The sequence below is a fragment of the Ceratotherium simum genome, chromosome 6 (assembly GCF_057802395.1).
Source record: "Ceratotherium simum simum isolate JZ-2026a chromosome 6, ASM5780239v1, whole genome shotgun sequence".
Taxonomy (NCBI): Eukaryota; Metazoa; Chordata; class Mammalia; order Perissodactyla; family Rhinocerotidae; genus Ceratotherium; species Ceratotherium simum.
Genome location: NC_141905.1, coordinates 14,363,018 through 14,382,329, shown reverse-complemented (window position 1 = coordinate 14,382,329; position 19,312 = coordinate 14,363,018). Strand labels below are relative to the sequence as shown.

The following is a 19,312-nucleotide window of genomic DNA, read 5'->3' as shown; positions in this document are numbered from 1 at the left end:
ACCTTGTTTCTCCCCAGTATTTCTGAAGATAATTTATAAAGGAGATAATAAATTTGAGAAAATTGAAGACATCATATCCTTAAGAGACATTTGATATTAGTATTCTGATTAGATTAAATAGTAACCATCCTTGTTACCTGATAAAATGCCCATACTTCACTTCTAATTACTAATGCAGATGGAGGGAAACGTGACATTGATAATCTTAAGGAGAACATAAGCCAAAATTCCTCTGTATTTGACATTATATGTACAATATTTATGGAGGACTAGAGATTTGCCTTCTAGATATATTTTGCTAAAGTCCTCATGGATTCTTACTAATATTTATGGAGGACTAGAGATTTGCCTTCTAGATATATTTTGCTAAAGTCCTCATGGATTCTTACTTTCAAAATCCCTGGTTAACTGATGACATAGGTGTCAAGGTGACATTAGCACATAGTAGAAAATTAACACAGAGTAGAAAATTTCCTGCACTCTGAATAAATAATTAACATCTTTGGTTTTGTGGTGACACGTGCTATTTAACACCTTTTCCACATAGTGAAATTGTCACAGGTCTGTGTCCCCTTATTTTCTCCTTTGCAGACCATGTTCACATTCTTATTATTCTAAATGGAAAGGATGATACTCAGTATATATTTGTTGAATGAATGAAAGAATGTGACAAACCTTTTAGGATTTATTGTTAAGTGGATAGAAAGATCACATTTTGTACCCTCCCTCCCATCACCACTTCATCTCCGTATTCAAAGTACTGTGAATCACCAAATTAAAAGTATTTTTCTGACCTGTACCTTATATTTAACCACTTGCCTCCATGCACTTCACTGGTACACTGAGTGCTTACCAACCATAAGAAATCATTAGAAGGGTTTGAACCATCTAACTTTGAAGAATTATAGGTCTCTTCCTACCACATGTATTGGTCAATGACCAGCTTCCTTTGGTCAACATGATACTCCTAATTCTAAACCATAATAATAATAGCAGTTGAGATAATTAAAAGCTTAATATTTTTCAGACACTTGTTCCTAAGTGGCAACCAATTTACATATATTAATTCATATGATCCTCTCAGGAACCCGGGTATTCTTTTTCTTATTCCTACCTTAAATATGAGGAAATGGAGACCCAGAGAGGTAAAGGAACATGCCCTAGGCTAAACAAATAATAATTGGCAGCATCAGGATTCCACCCAGGCATTCTGCGTCCTCAGGCCATGGATCTAACCACCACACCACTCTGCCTCCTTTTCAAGCAAAAATTTCAGCTATGGGAATTAGATAAAACTGTATGCATGGATTAGCACAACTTGTTTGTAATTTCTGGCAATATAACTCAAAATCATGGAATAGTTAGTCTTATCATTTTTCTATAAAAGAATAATATTAGTAGCAGTTAGAATTTCACTTTCCTCCTTTGGACCAAATACAATAAATAATGAACTTTAAAAAAAAGATTACAAGATTCACTTTAATTAATGGACAATGCTTTCTATTAATTTTAATTCATAGTTATTGCATGTGTCTGTATTAGTGTGTTGTAATGGCAGCATAAAACAAGAGAAAACAATGACGCTTGTCTTGAAGGCTTGCAGTTTGGTTTGAACAAGGCAAATGCATGAATAAGTAGTATTTGTGTTGTATGATGTCGACCTCGTAAATATCTCCATGTTATGTATAAAATTGGTAATTTAATATTTTAATTTTGTAAAAGCACAATATAATTTTCTTTTAAGATGAATTTATTGATCATGTCCTCTAAGTGTATCATATCTAATATATTTATATTATATCTAATATATTTAAACAGTGTTGATGATTAATACAAGTGATTTGGTAAATTCTATGTAAATTCTTTTGTAATTTCTGCCTCAACATATTCTAATCCTGTTGACCTTTTTAATTTTTTACATGTATCAGAGTTGTCATGATGAGGAAGATGATGATGGTGAAGAGGAAGTGAAGAGTTTTGAAGTAAGATGGATCTTTCTAGATTTGTCTTTTTCCTACTTTGAAACATTGTTTCATAGCTTATAACTGACATTTATGTTTCTTGCTTCATGGCTTATTGCAGCTTATTGTGTCAAGGAACTGCATGTCAGAAGCTGGATGGACATATCTGAGTCCTAACATTTGCTGAAGTTAAGACCAAGGAACATAGAATAGTTAAATAATCAAATAAAACCCATATGTTCAGAATGAGTGTTCCTGAGAACTTGGAGAGATGAGATTGCTTCAAATTGTTCTCATCTCAATGAATGTTGTGATCTGAAATTTCCAACAGATGTGAGGAAAATGTTTATTGAAGAGCAACACGGCATTGAATTTTTAATTAAATGTTTGGTTTGATATTTTTTTCTGAATTGAAGAAGTCTTAAAGATTTGGCCTCCTTTGACTTCTACCCAATTAGGTCACTCATTCCCTGTACATATGTAGATGGTGGCACATGATGCAGTATGCTTGCATGAGGTAGGAGTGCATATATTCCTAGGGCTATGTTCTATTTTTTATAATTATTTTCTCAAACATTCTCAGCTTTTAAATATCCATATGATTTGAAATACTGCTCGATATTAATTAGCCAGAAGGAAAGTAAATATTATTTTCCTCCTTTGCTTAGACTGCATTTTTGCTTTTTATGAGAAAAACTAGCTGTTTGCTAACTACCACTCTCCTTATTTATTGGTTCTTTGTTTTCTTTTGTTTTGTTTTTTAGAATTTTCAAAAAGAAATTAAATGGAAGGAAATAGATTAGGTTCTTTTTCTTTTCTATTTATTTACATGACTAGACTTTGAGTTAGAAGAGTCTGGAAATATATTAGTAACCAGCAGTAAGTCTTTAATTACAGTGGACCCACAAAAAGGCATAGGTGAGGATGGACGTAGAGTAGTGCCCCTCTCAGAAACAATTTGATGTGAGCATCCCAGCACTGAAGTCAATGTGTAAAACATAAAAAAACAAGAGAATAACCCATGACTATTGCTGGCTGAGAAAAATGCCATAAGATTAATTTCCTATATGGCACTATAAGCTTTTCTAATGTATGTGTATTCTATTCTGAAATCCATCTTTATTGATTAGAAACTGAGATAAATTAGAATGAGCTGTGGGCAGCAAATAACATTGTTTTTCTGAAGTGCACACCATTTATGGTCTATCAGTTGTCTTCAGAGCGGTTGTTTATTGCTATTTTGCTTCTTGTCCTCATCCTTCCTTAAGGTCACAGGATCCCAACGCAGCAAGGTAAAACTATATATATGTGTGTATTTGTCTGGGTCTGAGTTTCGGTTTCTTGTGACATTTACCTTTGTTAGACCCAACATCTTGGATTCTTTTGTAATAAAAGGTCTTGTAACCTTTCTACAAGTTTGTAGCCCCAATGCAATTGGTCTCTTCAGTATCCTTTCCTTGACACAGGTTTATTCTTCTTGCAATTTAAATGACTCATAATTTGAAATTTTATCCTACGTGTTAATTTTGAGCTGCATACTATGCTGGGATGAAAGAGTCCAGCCCTTTAGGTGATTAACTTTTAGCTAGAGACTTTTCAGCGTGGCATTCTGGCGTCATCCCTCTTGATGTTATTTTTTTTAATACCAGTCTCTTTACTTGAAAGGAGATGTGATAAATGGCATTGCTGGTGAGATTGGAAAGAAATCTGCTTTCCCATTATGTTAGTAGTAGCTTCGGTTAGTAATTAGAGATTATGTTCCACAATTTTATTGTTGATTTCAACATTTCATTGTAGGGAAGAACTTGATGATCATTTCTCTCTCTTAATATTTTGAATAGCTAAGTTCTTGGAAAATTTGCTAAGAGAAAACATTTTGATCTAGAATTACAAAAATTTTACTCTGATATGAACCCTGTTAAGCTTACATTTTATTTTCATGACACTATTTAGTAGGAAAAGCAATCATAAACATCCCAGGAAGAAAATATTCATCATGACTTCAGTTAAAAAAAAAAGATTTTCCATTTTAAATGTAAAGTATTCTTCTTTGCCTTCTGTAAAAAAAAAAAAAAAGTGAAATATTTGCTGTTAAGATGAATTTAGAATATCATAATAAACTATTTAGAAGAAACTAATTATAATATTTTAACTCACTATTATATTTGGAGGAATATATTGTTCTTACATTATGAGCCTCGTAAATTTAAAAACTTGAGTTTGTGCAGATGCTATCAGATATAGCTCCAATTGGATGGATATAATGGTTAATGGCAATAATGGACATAACACTTAATATTATATTATGGGCTTAAATAGTAGGTAATAATGGGCTTAAATAATAGGTTATACTAATTTGGTAGATTTTTACACTTTTATCACTAATTATCTCAGGTAGAATTCTTGTGAATTGTTAAGGGTCAAAAACATGAAGGGACCTTCTAACATCAACCAACGATTTGATTTTCTAGATAGCACTGATGTTCATGCCCCAAGAGTATGTTGATTTCTGCAGGGTGTGAGTAGATAAGGCAGGCCAGGATGAGAAGGTGTTGCTGGTGAAGAAAATCATTTTACTCTGAAGGAGGAATGCAGTTTCAGGGAAATCTAAAAGCAAGTCCAGTTTGGTAAATAGGGTCAAATTTGGTGACATTAGAAATGTTCCCTATTCAGAAAAGAAGTCTGGGAATGGCTAGTAGTGGAGTCTTAGCTTTTTAAGTCTAGGATTCAGATTGGACTGAGGACAAGAAATCAGGTGAGGTATGGAGCCTGGCCTGAGAGAATGGGCTGCATGCCTTGGATTTAGAATGATGGGCAGGAAGTTCACACAGTGCTGATACGTGGCAATTAATCTCAAGAAAGAGGATGTAAATCAGCAGGTATGACTGTCCCAGCATGAGACAGGATTTTAAAGCTGCCGGTGATTGATGCCGCATGTTCATAGGCGTAACATAATAGACAAGATTTGGGAATTTTCACTTCTTAATCAGATGTTTTAGTGACTCTCCATGTGATTTGGGACTATAACTTATTATTTATGCCTAATTTGTGTAACAATCTACTATTTGTAAAATATAAACTCTGTGAGTAAGCAATATAAACTCTTTCCAAGTTGAAAAGCAGAGCTGTGTTCAGTCGATCACATATGAAAATACTTTGTCTCATGTTGACCGTGTGATACCAAAAAAAACCACTGAAAAATTTGACCAGTCCACTGGATTATTACTTTCTCTGTCTAAATTTAGTAATGTACCAGACTTTTTCCATTGAGATGTCTGGTTGTTTAACATCATTTAGATACAGTCTAATAGTGAAATTTTTCATTTAAGTTAAAATGAATCTGAAAGGTTATTTGGCAGTTTCAATAATTCTTAAAACAAATTATGTTAAACAAATTTGGGAATAACATAAAGTGTGTGATAATTGAAAAAAGGACAGTTAAATCTTATAAAGAGGCCAATATTAATTGAAAAAGAAGAAATGTTTTAGCAATTACCTGAAATGTTAGTTACTGCAGTTGATTGCTTTATTTAGCTTTGAAGTTTTCATAAGCCAAAGCACATCATAATAGAAACAAATAAATAATAGTGTTTCAAGTCAAGTAACTTCATTTTTCTGAGCATGATGAATTTTCTCACCCTGATCAACAGAGAGCTTTTGTACCAGAATAGAACACATTTTTAAACCAAGATTTTGCGAAATAAACAAACATTATTCAAATGGTTTCTTCCTCTATTGCCATTGTCTAAAATCTAAAGGTGTGGCATTGAATGATAATTCAATGAAAGCATTTCTGTGGAATACTAAGGTACTATAATATAGATTTATTACTAACTGAAAAATCTAAATTAATGACAATGGAACTTAATAAGCTAGAGGAATGGAGCACTAACTTGCCTTCTAGACTGTCTTTCTCAAATATTAGGCAAATTGCATCATCTTTTGGCAAATGCCCAATTTCTAATTCACAGATGAATTCTCTGATGAGTGAGTCCTTGAGGTCCCATTATTCTGTGCTATTGATTAAAGAGAACTTCTTGTGTCTTACATAGAAAATATGCCAGTGGCAGAGTTGACATTCTGTAGTAAAAACTTAGCATACTAACTTATACTGTCTCCCAAATGGGCCTCAGGCATAACTAAAATGACATCATACCTGCTGAAGTACTCAGAATGATACCCAGCTCATATTCCAAAGTATGTTCATTATGGAAGAATCAATTTAGGTCCCAATTGTCTTAAGGATGATGTTATATAGCTCTACCCAGTGATAAAAGCGCTTTTGTCTGATCCCTCCAATGGTCTAATTTTGAATAGAATTCCAATTTTTTTGGTAGTTCTGCAAGAGTGAATTGGCTATAAGATGTACCCTCTGAAATAGCTAGATAATTTGATTTGATCTTTGAATGAGTTTATATAGTTCTATTCATAAGAACACAACAATTTAAATTAGAAGGGCTTCCTGAATTTTACCAAAGAGAACCCTTAAAAATAAAGAAATTGAAAATATAGCTATGGATATAAAACGTTGAAACAGTTATTCCTTTCATCAAGAAAATGTACCATTTGTTAGTTCATACTGCAGAAGCTCTATGGTATCCCAAATATGGACTGAAGAGTTGAGTTGCTTGTTGTACTAGTGAATCAGAGAGGGGAAGGGGGAAGGAATTTTTGATGGCCAGAATTCTCCAATACTCATGTCTATTGCTGCAATCTGCCAACTGCATTTTATGTACTGAAATTGTTGATCTCAAGGAATGCCCTCATATCTTAGACCAGGTTCCCTAGAAAACAGAGCAAAGAGATTGTGCTAACACTTTATTGGGGTTGGAGGTGTTACAATCCCAGGGAAGTAAAAGTGAGGGAAAAAGAGAACTGATACAGGGAAGGAGGGAGAGCAAATACAAGGTAGTGCGTTCTTGAGCTGACCACAGCTGTTCAACAGCACAGCTATGTGCTCAGTCCTGTTGGATGCCCCTAGAGAGACCATATGCATCATGGAACAGTGCCTCCTGGGGAATAAGGATGAGCACTTTATCTGCTGGTTCTGTCCTACCTCCTCTCTCTTATTGGTCAGAGGGAGTTGATTTCTTCATAATTTCTGCTGATATTAACCAGTTCTTCCATGCAGCCCCTGGGGAAGCCAGTGCCAGCTTGGACCCAGCCTGCCGAGTGTCCAGGCACTGCAGCCTCTCTGTCTCCATCAGCATGGGGTCTCTTAGTGACTGGTAGTGGTGGTGGCAGCCAGCTTTCATAACCACAGTAATGGTGCAAGCTCTTTCTAGGGCCACCCTGGCTCGGAAGCAAGGCTACTCGCCAAGGCTTGGAGAGAAGGGGGCTACGGTGGGGTGGAGTACTGGTCCTGGTATGAAGAAAATTCCCAGAAAGCACAGTCCTCTATATTTTATATATGGTAATTCATGCATATGAGTGTGTGGACCTAAATAGCAAACTGTATAGAACGTATATTTAAACATATAATTGTGCATTTTTGACGTGCACAATAATATGACTTCATGTGCTGTCATTTTTAAAATAATCCCAGCTGAAGTTTATGCTTGACTGCCTTATCTACAACAAATGGGATACAGCAGAATCATTAAGAGCACAGATATATGAATGAATCACCTGTGTTTGAATCCCAGCTCCACCACCTAGCTGTGTGATCTTAAGCCTCAATTTTCCTTTCTATAAAATGGGGCTAATTAAAGTATCTCTTTCACAGGATAGTGATGAGGATTAAATTAGTTAATACCTATAAGGCACTCAGAACATTGGCTATCACATAATAAGCTCTTTAAGTATTTGTTATTATTATTACATTTAATCAATTTCACTTCCTTACTAAAATCAAGTCAGGGAAGCCCGCAGAGAAACTTTTACCATATGGTGAGCACAGAACTGCACAAGGCAGGAGACCTGGATTCTCATCCAGCTGCTGACTGGGTGACCTTCAGTACATCACAATTAATTACTCTTTGCCTCAGCTTTTTCTTACTTGAACTAAAGGCTTTGAACTAGATGTTCTCAGGGATCATATCTACCTTTAAAATTGTCTGATTTGCTGTTCGTAAATAAATTTTTTTTATTTTCAGGGAAATTTCATAATTATCTAAATGTGTAAATATTGGTAGAAACATATACATTTTCATTACTTTTCTTCTGATCTTGTGTGGAGGAGCGAAAAAGGACCCCATGTTTTTTAGAATAGGAATGTCGCGATAAAAATGTTTTATGGAAAATAATGTCTATCTTCTGTACATATATATGTATCTCTACCTTTTCCTATTTTGGTATTTAAAGTATCACACAATTATACATAATGCAGTTAGATGAAGAAGAAAAAAGCATTGAGAGATGAGAAGCATTTAGGGACACACAGCACAGCCTTCTAAGAATTTGAGATTAATCCAGAAACCCATGCCATAGAGGCTCGCTCATTTGCTGCAGGTTGTCAGCACTACTGATTTTCCAAGCTTTCTGGGAGCAAACATAAAATCACATAAATGTAGCAGTTTACTATATCAATAAAATAAAGCCAGTCGTCCTGTTTAGGAGAAACAAAAATTCCTGAAGCATTTTTTTTCCTGAGGGTCTTTGTGAAAAGGACAGCATGTGATGTAATGATAAAGGTCCTCAGGAATTCAGTAAAAGCAATTATTTGAGAATTTATACGGTAAAGTTCAGGTGTCCATGTGCCATCTGAGGATGGCTTAGTGTAGGATGAGTACCAAGTGTCTGAAAGAGTGGAAGAACTACGTATCCTTAAGACACTCTCCAGAAAAATCCTTCTGTCAGCTAAACAGACAACACTTGGCAGGGAATTTGAGACTATCGGGTGCTTAGAGGGCAGCTGTTCCTCACGAGTTGATCTGGGGTGGGGTTAATAATTTGTGAAAATTTAGAATTACAAACACTAGAACTACTAGAATTGGGAGATCTTGAAATCCAAATAATGAGTTGTTATGATCCATTCTAGGATAAAATGTCTCCTATTTCTTTTTCTCGCTAATTATTCCAACATTCTGGCACCGTCATGATCTCACCTTACCTTCAAGTGATTAGAGGTCGTCAGTCGCCTTTTTGTTCTTGCTCTCCCTTTTGTTGGGGCTGCTAGTAGAGCTGCAGGGCACTTATTTCTGTATTCAAGGCAGTATCCAGTGCATTTAAGGCTTAAACAAACAAGTAGGTAAATGAAGGCTCTTTTAACTCTGTTTTGTTTAAATCCATCCATTTTAAACCACATTCTCTCTAATGATAAGTCAACCTACGTTTGCGAATTTGATAACCTCTGATTTTAGAGTTACTCATTCTTTCCTCTCATTTTATACTTTGTTAGTGGGGCTTTTTGTAGAGTAGTATAAATTTTGTCAACAGGACCTGAAATAGAAAACTATTTCAACTCAACTGGGTTGTATTGTTTTAGCATAGCTTTAATTAGTTCTAAACATGCTGAATCCAGGGGAAACAACATTCCAACCGAAATGCAAGTATATTTGGTACAGGAAGAAGTAAGCCATCAAGTCGCACTGCACAGCACATCGAAACTTCAGAGCCTGCAACACGTTGACTGAACTACGTTTCTCTTGTTTAGTGTTTTTGTCGTCTTTGATCGTTTATTAGTAAAACTTTGGCATTTAAATAAAGTATGCTTTGGGTAAAAACATACTTTTTATTGTTTTTAAAGAGAGAACATTAGAAACTATGTTCATCCTATTGAGAAGTAGAACTCTGGAAGATTACTATATTATTTGATAGTTCAGCAACAGAGAGAATAGGTAGTAATAGAAGGTACAGACAAAAAATTAAATGAGCTAAAAACCACAATTGGAGAATTATTATTGGTTTATGTGTGTATGTTTCTAGACTTCTTAGACCATGTACTGAAAGTAAACTGAATAAACTTTTCACATTGGACTAGCTTTGTAGCTCTTCAAATGAAAACATTTATAAAATTTCAGATTAATTGAACATACTGCATGATATCACATTATTTAGTTCTATCATTCATTCACATTTTCTTGAACATCTCTTATGTGTAGGGAGCTGTGTTGGATATACTGTATATATGTACTGGTGTTGTGGATCAAACAAACAAACAAACCAGCTATGGCCCCTTCTGTTACGGAGCTTTACTTCTAGGGACCACCATATAAATTTATTTAGGTTTTTTAAAAATTAAATTTAAAATCTAAAAATTTGGGGAACCATCGATTATTAAATAAGGTTATAATCTTATAAGTATTATCCTAGCACTGCGAGTCATCTCTATATGAATGTGGCTAATCTACAGTTTCAGAAGCTGGAATACAGAACAGAATTAATTGAAGTGGAGAATGTGACTGTTATCCATACTTTTGTTTTTCTGTGGTCTGAGTTGGCCTGTTTGTGTTGTTAACCAAATTATTACTACTGTTTCACTGCCTTTCATCTTTGCTTCATAATTATCCAATTGAATCTTCTATATTTCCATCTTTTTTTCATGTAATGTTGAGATTCAATACCACCTTGTAGGTTATGACTACATTTAAGATGCCAAATAAGAATATTTAATATTGACTTATAACATTACTAAATTAAGGGAAATATTTTTAGAAAGTTCAAGTCCTGGAAATTTCTGTTCACTTATAACTATCGCCACATGCAGTTTGAGAGGAAAAGATTTTGAAAACTTTTTCAGCAGTTGCTAAAGGCTTGAAAATGCAAAGAAAGAAATCAGGCCAATGGGCCTCATTTGGCATGATGCACAGACTATAGAATTGGTAGCCTCAGCCTGTGATGCACAGTGCTGCCCCAAATGTCCATGTACCTGAGGAAGTTCCTTCAGAAACAATGTGAATTTCTTTGCTGTCATCAGGCTGCCCTGGTTTAAAATACATTTTCAACTCCATTATGGGCATAAACTATTTTCTCCATCAAGAAGCAAGGGACAGTGTAATTTATTCTTCTTATTCCAATATTTTTTCTCCTATAAGGCAAATTATTGAAGAACCAAATGGATTTTTTTCTTTTAGGCCTTTCTACTTTCCCCCCAATAAGTGCTAAAAACCTGAGTCACTCTTAGAAAAAAATGGAATATTAGCTATTTTATTATAAACTTCAGTTATACTAAAAGCAAAGCATGATGTTGAATACTTCCCTTCAATGCCTGTGATTTGATCATGGTTCTAATTTATGATCACCTTTGACCTTGAAAAGACTCATAACAATCTTATTAGAATAAGAGCTGATAATTCTTCATTGCAGGTTGAAGGCGTAACGTTTATTTAAGACCCTTTCCCAGTTTAAGCAGAATCTGGGGTGGGATGGGAAACCCTACTTTTAAAAGGATGCTTTAAAAAGGTACTTCCAAGGTGCTAGTTCCCTGAGTAAGATACTTTTAAAAGATCTGTCTTCAATTTGCTTAGAAAAGCTAATCTGCCATAAATTTGAAATGAAAGAATTTTTTTCTTTCCACATAATCCATCATTTTATTGTCTGAAAACTTTCAGTTTTCGGGTTTAGCTTGTGAGGTTTTATTTTTTTATGTTGTGATAAAATTTTCAATGACAAGATTAAATTACATACCCAGAAGCAGTTCTTAAAGGACAAAGTCCCCAAAAGAAATAATATAAAAGAGCTTCTGAAGAGACAGCTTCCAACTCAATCTAACAAAGAGGAAATTCAAGAGAGAGGTCCACCTGATCCCTCTTTATGAAGTATGGGTTTTCCTGCTTCTAGATCAGTATATCTTTTTTAGCTCAATATTTTTTTCAAATGAGTCTCATCATCTCCCCTTCAATAATTTTTTGTTATTGAAATTTAGATACTATATAAGAAAAATGAGAGTGATCTTTGCCAAGGGAGTTTATTTTTATAAGAAGGCAGTTTGATCTCCTGTCTATTTCTTTATCCTCCTGGCATCCGTCCGCCATGTGTAATTTCAGTTACCGAAGAGGATACTGGGAACTTAGAATCTATTGTGCAAGTTGTTCTGGCAAATCTTTGAGCTGGTCTACCTACTTTGGGAGCACGAATGGCAAAGGGTTTTGTTTTGTTTTCGTCAAGAATATATGGCATCCTCCCATCTTCCATCTTCTTTGGGTTTCCTGATGACTATCTTTATATGTTCTATTGGGTCAATAAAAGAATTGCTCTTTCTAACTCTCTTGCCTGTTAGTTGTTGAGAATGATAGGGCAGTTCATTAAGCCAATAATTTCTTATCATTGTCTTACTGAAAAACTCTTTTACAAAAGGAGTTGGTTAAGCTGGGAAGCAAAAGTTCCATCTATAGCTCTGGCAATGGGAGGAAAGTGAAAGATTGTTGGGTCTAAAAGGAAGAATCAAATGTTGCTCACCAATTTTAAACAACACCTAAAGAGCAGACGAAAGGATCTTCTTTCGGTTTTTCTGAAACTGTGTTGTAATGACAATATGGTTTTGTGTGTCTGTGTGGTTTTGTTTTCGTTTTGTTTTTGACTTCACAGGAAGAGGTTTAAACATGAAGGCAAACCTTTTAGATGTTAGCATGGCTACATACAAAGCAAAGCTGCCTTTTTTTTTCTTTTCTCTGCTTCCATTTAGGCCTATCACATAATTTAAGAAAAAATAAAAATTTAACCACAGGAGCTCTAACTATAGTGTGAAAAAAAACCCTGATCAATTTTGTTTTCGCAGCACGATATTATCAAAGATTTAAGAAACAAATTTGCCAGCCTCGGCGAGAACTCTCTGGTAACAGCATAAATGTCTGTGTTGGTTGCTTTTGATTTAAAGGTTTCTTTTTTCATTTGTTTGAGCCCATTTCTTTTTCCCCTCCTTTTAGTTTACTTTCTTTTTCATATTCTGTAACTAGCAAGCCTTCATTTTTTAAACCTCTTCCATCTTCCAGTGTCTATTTTCCGTACTTTGGATGGAAAGTTTATGGCAGCAAAGCTGTCACTCTGGCTACTTCTGCTGCAGCTCTTCCTGCTCTTAGGTCATATATGTTTTGGCCGTTGTGTTTATGGACATGATACTGATTGACTGTTTCATGTCCCGTTGACTAAGCTTCTCTACCACGCCATTTGATGGACTCGCTGTCATAGGGCTCTATGCAACTTTCATTTTGCAACTTATACTGCTTAGTTCCGTCTCAATTCTCCAGCGAACTGGATAGCTCAAGTGAATGATCCTACCAGTCTTGAACTTGCTGTGCCTTTATATTTTATTTTTATTTTCTTCTTTATGTTTTCAGTGGTAGTTTAAGTGGAAAAGAACAAACCCAAGCCATTGCTCTAGCAGCACCATGCGGTATTGTTTGTTACCACCAGAGAATACAAAATATAAAGGCACATTGCTTCTTTTATTCTTGGGGGGTGACTGGGGAGATCTGTATCCTAAGTCCACCACTTAGTTGAAGCCTACCTTTTGATCCATATCAGCTTTCAATTTTGCTTAAACTCCAACACATCTCAGTTAATGTTTTTCTGTCATTCAGTGATAACTTGCAACTCAAGCCATTTGCTGAGCAGTATCAAGTTATGGCCATGACATGGGAGATTATTAAAAATGTGACAAACTTATGCACAAATGTATAATTCAGAAAGTGCAAGTTTCAATGATGAAGTACAGTACTTCAAAACTATGGTACAGGCTTTGGACTAATCAAATAATTATAATTGAGAAAATCTATCCTGATAAACCAGTACCAAAAGTATATCAAGAAAAATATAAAGGGAAAAACCAAGAGTTGGATATGTTAATATCTGTATAATGGCATTGTTGGTGTTGAAATGGTCCATAATGTTGTCATAGAGCCCAAACATGAAGAGATGACTAAAAATATGGTTTATAGAAAGCTGCTGTGCTTACTGATGGCCACAACATAAATGGTTGGGATTTGTGTTCAGGAAAAAGAAATGGAAAAGCAAAAGCTTCTATACCAACAAGCCAGGCTCCACGACCGCGGTGCTGCCGAGATGGTGCTGCAGACCATCAGTGCCAGCAAAGGTGAGGTTCATTTCTCGACCTCGGAAGGTTTGTTTTTCGGATTTCCACTTTACTTTCTAGGACTTCCCTTATTTCAATTCTACTGATTTACTTTGTCCCTGAATTTCTCGTTCATGACTCGGTCAGGTAACTTAACAAATGCCAGATCTTATTTACCAAGACCAATGTTGCTTTTTCTTTTCAGAGGCTTACTAAAAGATTTATTTCTGTTCATTAAGTTTTAGAAATTATATTGTGACACAACTCTAGCAAACTGATCTTATAAAACAGAGGTGGGCAAATAAATGTCTTTGTGAAAGGCCAGATAGTAAATATTTTTAGCTTTGCAGGTCATGTGGTCTGTTGCAACTAGCATGAAAACAACTAGAGACAATATAGAAACAGTGTGGCCGTGTTCCAGTAAGACTTTATTTACAAAAACAGATGATAAGCTGGAGTTGGCCGTCAGGCTATAGTTTGTAGACCCTTGATATAAATAGTGATACTTTTAAGTGAGTCCTTTTTAATAAAGTATTATTGTATTTCTCAGTAGCCAGCCATTTTAAGGTGATTTTTCTTACATTAGTGATATCTTCTTTGTGAAAACATTAATATAATTTGTAATGGAATGGAAAAGTAATTCTAGTACATTCTGTTATTAAGCGCCCCTCTCCCAAGTATGGGGATTTTTTTTCTATTTCTAAGACAAGCAGAGGTGAATAATGTAAAAATAAAATATAATATACTAAATGATAGTCAATTGGATTTAAAATTTTGTCATTATTATTTGAATAACTTAAAATTGTGACTAGTCATCCTAATAAAGCAAGACTATAAATATATTAAGATAAAAGTGATGAAATAAAAATTGTTTAAACATAATATTGTTGAGGGAGGAGGGAGAGAAATTTTCCTTAAAGAAAATTTTAAGTGGCTGATATTCATTTCAATATTATTTTAATACACATGATTAGTTTTGAATCTCAATAATTTTAGGTCTCTGTTTCAAAATTGACTGTTTCTTCCTATTCTTTTTTTCTGTGTTCTCATATAGTCAATTCTTGGATATATCACAGAGAATTTAGTAAAAACATTGATGGCAAAATATGCATTATTACTCTTCTAATTTTTTGGTATATAAGTCAGTTTGTTCCACTCCACCATTATACCGATTTGTAGGGGTGTAACAATATTTTTTAAAGTGCACATTTTGAGACAGAAGAGGTTCATGTAGCAGGTAAAATAATTTAAGGAACACTGCTTTTTATATTTTTAAGGTGAAACTGGACCAATGGTAGCTGCTACTTTGAAGCTTGGAATTGCTATCTTAAATGGTGGGAACTCTACAGTACAGCAGGTAGTATCTTTAAGCCATTCACATAATGTACTTTCAAACAAATGGACTATATAGTCATCTTGTTGAACTATTTTAGTCATCCTAAAAGAACTATTAGTTGTAAAATTTTTCATTTCTTATGTAAAATATGTCTTTATTTTATGGTCATCTTGTCCCAGTATCCAAATACCTTCTAAGTAGTACACTAAACACCCCATGTGGGGCACTAACTCTCTTTAGAAGTCTGAAGTCATGTCATATAGTCATGTCATTTGTGATACTGCATTTCATGTGAATAAGTCAGCATAAACCAGCTGTTTGTTTTAATAGTGAAAAATAAATATTCTTTCCTAGGGAGCCTAGTTTGGTAACATGTTTTATAGTGTTGTACCTTCTATACGTTGATTCTAGGGGTTTTCTTGTATATATAGTATGAAGCCTTCTCCTTGGTTAACATGTCAACATAATGCACTGTTAATTTTTTCAGTTGTAGTTCTTTCTAGTCTCCCAAGACTTGAGAAAATCACTTCCCAATCAATTTTTGTAACTGCGTTCTGTTTAAAAGTTAGACATGATCTGGGCTAGGATTTTAATAACTTCAATCAGTTCCGACAAAGAATGCCGTCTCTATATCCAACTGAAGGCCGAGGTCTGTGAGTTTATTCAAATAAGAGTATCTGAGTAACTTAAAAAAACTGCCAGAAACAGACTGTCACGGTTTTGCTCTGCACACCTCCGGGGACACCATTCACATGGCCTACAGCGTGGCCCTGAGCTCAGAAAAAAATGTTATGCTAATTGAAAAAGAGCAAAGCAAAACATAATTTAAGCAGCAGATTGTGTTTTTCTAAGACTAAGATCTCTCTCTTATTTTTATATCCTGGCTTCTTTATGAGGAAACATGGTTTATAAACATGGGACTAATAACCATTCTTTCTTGGGTAAGTTTTAGCGAGGCAGATAAAGGGCTTCCCTGATAGAAGGAAAGGGAGGCTAATGAAAACCTTAGGATGTCCCACTTCAAGTTGCTGTGAACCTCAGAATCACAACAGTGGCACAGAGCCATGAATGTGCTCCTAGAAAACTTTTGAGTCCAAGAAAAGAAAAGCAGAGAAAATTGGAAGGTTGCTTTTAGGTTGGTGAAGTTTTAGATTGGTTAAGTAGCAACCCAGAATTGCTGAAAAATTTCATTTTTACATTTTTCTCTAATTGTGTACTTTTTTCTGTAAATGTAATCATTACATTTTAGGACTGGAAGAGAACATAGATATGATCTAAGCCAGGGTTCTTGACTTTTTCTTTTTAATGCCTCTGACAGTTTGGTGAATCCTCTGGACTCCTCTCTGTATAATGTTTACAAATGCCCAGAGAAAAATTGCACAGGTTTACAAAAGAAACGAAGTATATTGACCTGTGGTTACCAAAATATTATAAAACAGGTTTTTGATAATATAATATGCATTTCTTTATGAACTCATTAAATAAGAGATCTAGTACTTGTTCTAATAATTATTGAGAAGAAATGATTAGTCTAAATATTTTAAAATGTGATATGAAAATATCTGGAATTTCTGTTGATGACAAAAATCATAGTCACTGCTAATCCTGCTTGTGTGTATCGCTTAGATGAATAGCTGAAAGGAATGCTGAGTTTCAGTTAGAAGTTGGTGAAAATAAAGATGTCTTTTTTCCTCACCCAATTTACAGATATCCTCTTTGGATTTCCATAGTAAATGACTACATGACTTAAAGAAAAAATAAAGAAAACCTACCTAATCTCTCCACAATATTTATCAAAAAATAATTTCCCTTGCCTTATGTTTTACTTCAAGACCTTAATTGTATAGTATATATATTCAGAAATCTTTGGAGTTGAAAGGAAACTTGAGATTCATGTAACATATGTACTTGTCATCTATATAGATTTTTTCTTTTTTCTCTCAACCTTCGATATATATTCCACCACCTCCCTTTGACCCTCTAAGCCATATACCTTTTGTTTTAAAAGACCAGTGGTTAACAAATGCTTCATGTTTCATTAGACCGATAAGTTATCACCCCCACCCCAATGGTTATGTTTTTGTGTATCTCTGTGTGTACATATTTGTGTGTATGTGTATATATATGCTTGTGAAGGTATATGTATATGTGCGTGTATATATATATATACATATACATATACTATATTTATGTGTGTGTATGCAACCTTTACATATTTAGTTTTATATTACCTTTGATTTCTGAACAAAGATTACTACCAAAATTTTGACTGCTAAGCTGAGCCCTGTTTAGACAGCACTGATAATTGAAATTATTCTCCTCCTATTCAATATTTGTAAAAGAGCAATATCTTCATTTTCTTAAAACCTTTGATGTGCCTTCTATCATCTTATCATCTTGTGTGTACTTCTTATTTGAAACCTCCAACACATTTTATCCACATTCGAAATAGCTGTCTCATTAGGGGATGTAACAATCAGCTAACAAAACAGAGCTATGCATTGCTTTAGCATTTTTACATTTATGTTTAACCAAAATTTTGACCGAATCTGGACATCATTCTGAGAACAGAGGAGAAAACTTTAATAGTCAAATGATTCCTATCATTCCTTGTATGGTAATGGAAACTGAATTTCTGTCTATATCATTAACATATGGTAGTCACAACCCTGGGATTGTAATGCTGTTTAAGGAACTCGCTTTTGTATGGAAATCTGTGAATAGTATCCAGAGGGATCTTTTTCCCAGTAAATTTGAACTAAGTATCTGAATCTCCAAACACTTAAAGAGTGACTAGAAGAGAGTTGAGTATTATTTCTCCCTGATGTTTATGATGCTTATTGTGGTTATGTAAAGCAACTCCCTTGTTCCAAGCCATGTTTCTGTACTGCTGGGCATAGAAATGTACAACTATCTTGCTTTGACATGCTTGTCACTATTTCATGGTAAAAATGACAATAGTAATATTTGTATGCACTGAATATTTTTTTTATCTTTATTCCAGAATAGAAAGCATGTTTTTGTTGTTTATTTATTTAACAAAAATCAAAATTTGTGTTCAGTGGCCATATGGTTTATATATTTACTATAGAAAATGCTTGACTACCTCAAGGAGAAAAAGGACGTGGGCTTCTTTCAGAGCCTTGCTGGCCTGATGCAGTCATGTAGGTAAGCACAGGCTTTCCTTGTTGTGGGTCTACTCAGTGGTTGTATCTTTCAAAGTGTTTGTTTTACATTACTGACAATAATTATACATAGAAGAATTTTTAATGATTAAACACACTTTAAAGTGGGACAATAGGTAGTGTCTTGTTTTCTGTCTTGCTAGGTGTTAGTAATGTCTTAATTACTAAATTACTCAATATTAATAATGTCTTAAAATAGTCTTCCCTGTGCCTAAATAGGGACCTTGGGGAATTAATGTGTATTCTCCATACTTGAAAATGAGTAGTGTCTGATTTTTAAAAGAGAAAAAAGAAATTATTTAGTTTTATTTGGGAGCTTGTAGACCATTTCTCATTTTCTCTAAATAAATGGTCCTTAACCAACTAATTTGTGATAATCATTTTCTATTTTTTACAATATTTGAAATCATTCAGACAGCATTTGACCACGGAACCTGACACACACTTAATGTAATAAGCTATTCCAACTGGAAAAAGATGATTATTATTATTATCATCATATTTCAGTGTGTCTGCTAATTTTGTAATGTGCTCCCAAAGTTGAAACCCATTAATGCCTGATGTTTGACCTTCACATGGATCATTTCAGTGTAGGCCCTGGGGAGGGGCTAGTCTGCTACTAGGAGAATATGGTTGGTAGACATTGAATTGGGACATGTTTTCAGTGTGTGTTAACATTGGGTTCACATTTCAAGATATATGATTTTTAGACATTTGCTCTCTTGAAGAAAGAAAAGTTTCCATTAGTCCTCTAATTGTTTTTCTCCTTGTTTTTTTAGCGTCCTTGACCTAAATGCATTTGAGCGACAAAACAAAGCTGAAGGACTTGGAATGGTGACAGAGGAAGGATCAGGTATTAATCACTTCAATTAAAAATATC

General features: G+C 34.5%; 1 protein-coding gene across 3 annotated transcripts in view; it reads left to right on the top strand.

Annotated features, from left to right (window-relative positions):
- The window catches only part of RYR2 (ryanodine receptor 2), a 694,605-nt gene that overhangs the window by 611,043 nt on the left and 64,250 nt on the right, over positions 1 to 19,312 (top strand). For all 3 annotated transcript variants that reach the window (XM_087431907.1, XM_087431906.1, XM_087431905.1), the window contains 5 exons: positions 1,929 to 1,982; positions 13,833 to 13,932; positions 15,189 to 15,268; positions 18,339 to 18,415; positions 19,212 to 19,285. In XM_087431907.1, the coding sequence (XP_087288033.1) occupies positions 1,929 to 1,982; positions 13,833 to 13,932; positions 15,189 to 15,268; positions 18,339 to 18,415; positions 19,212 to 19,285 (385 nt within the window). The remainder of the gene's footprint in view (positions 1 to 1,928; positions 1,983 to 13,832; positions 13,933 to 15,188; positions 15,269 to 18,338; positions 18,416 to 19,211; positions 19,286 to 19,312) is intronic.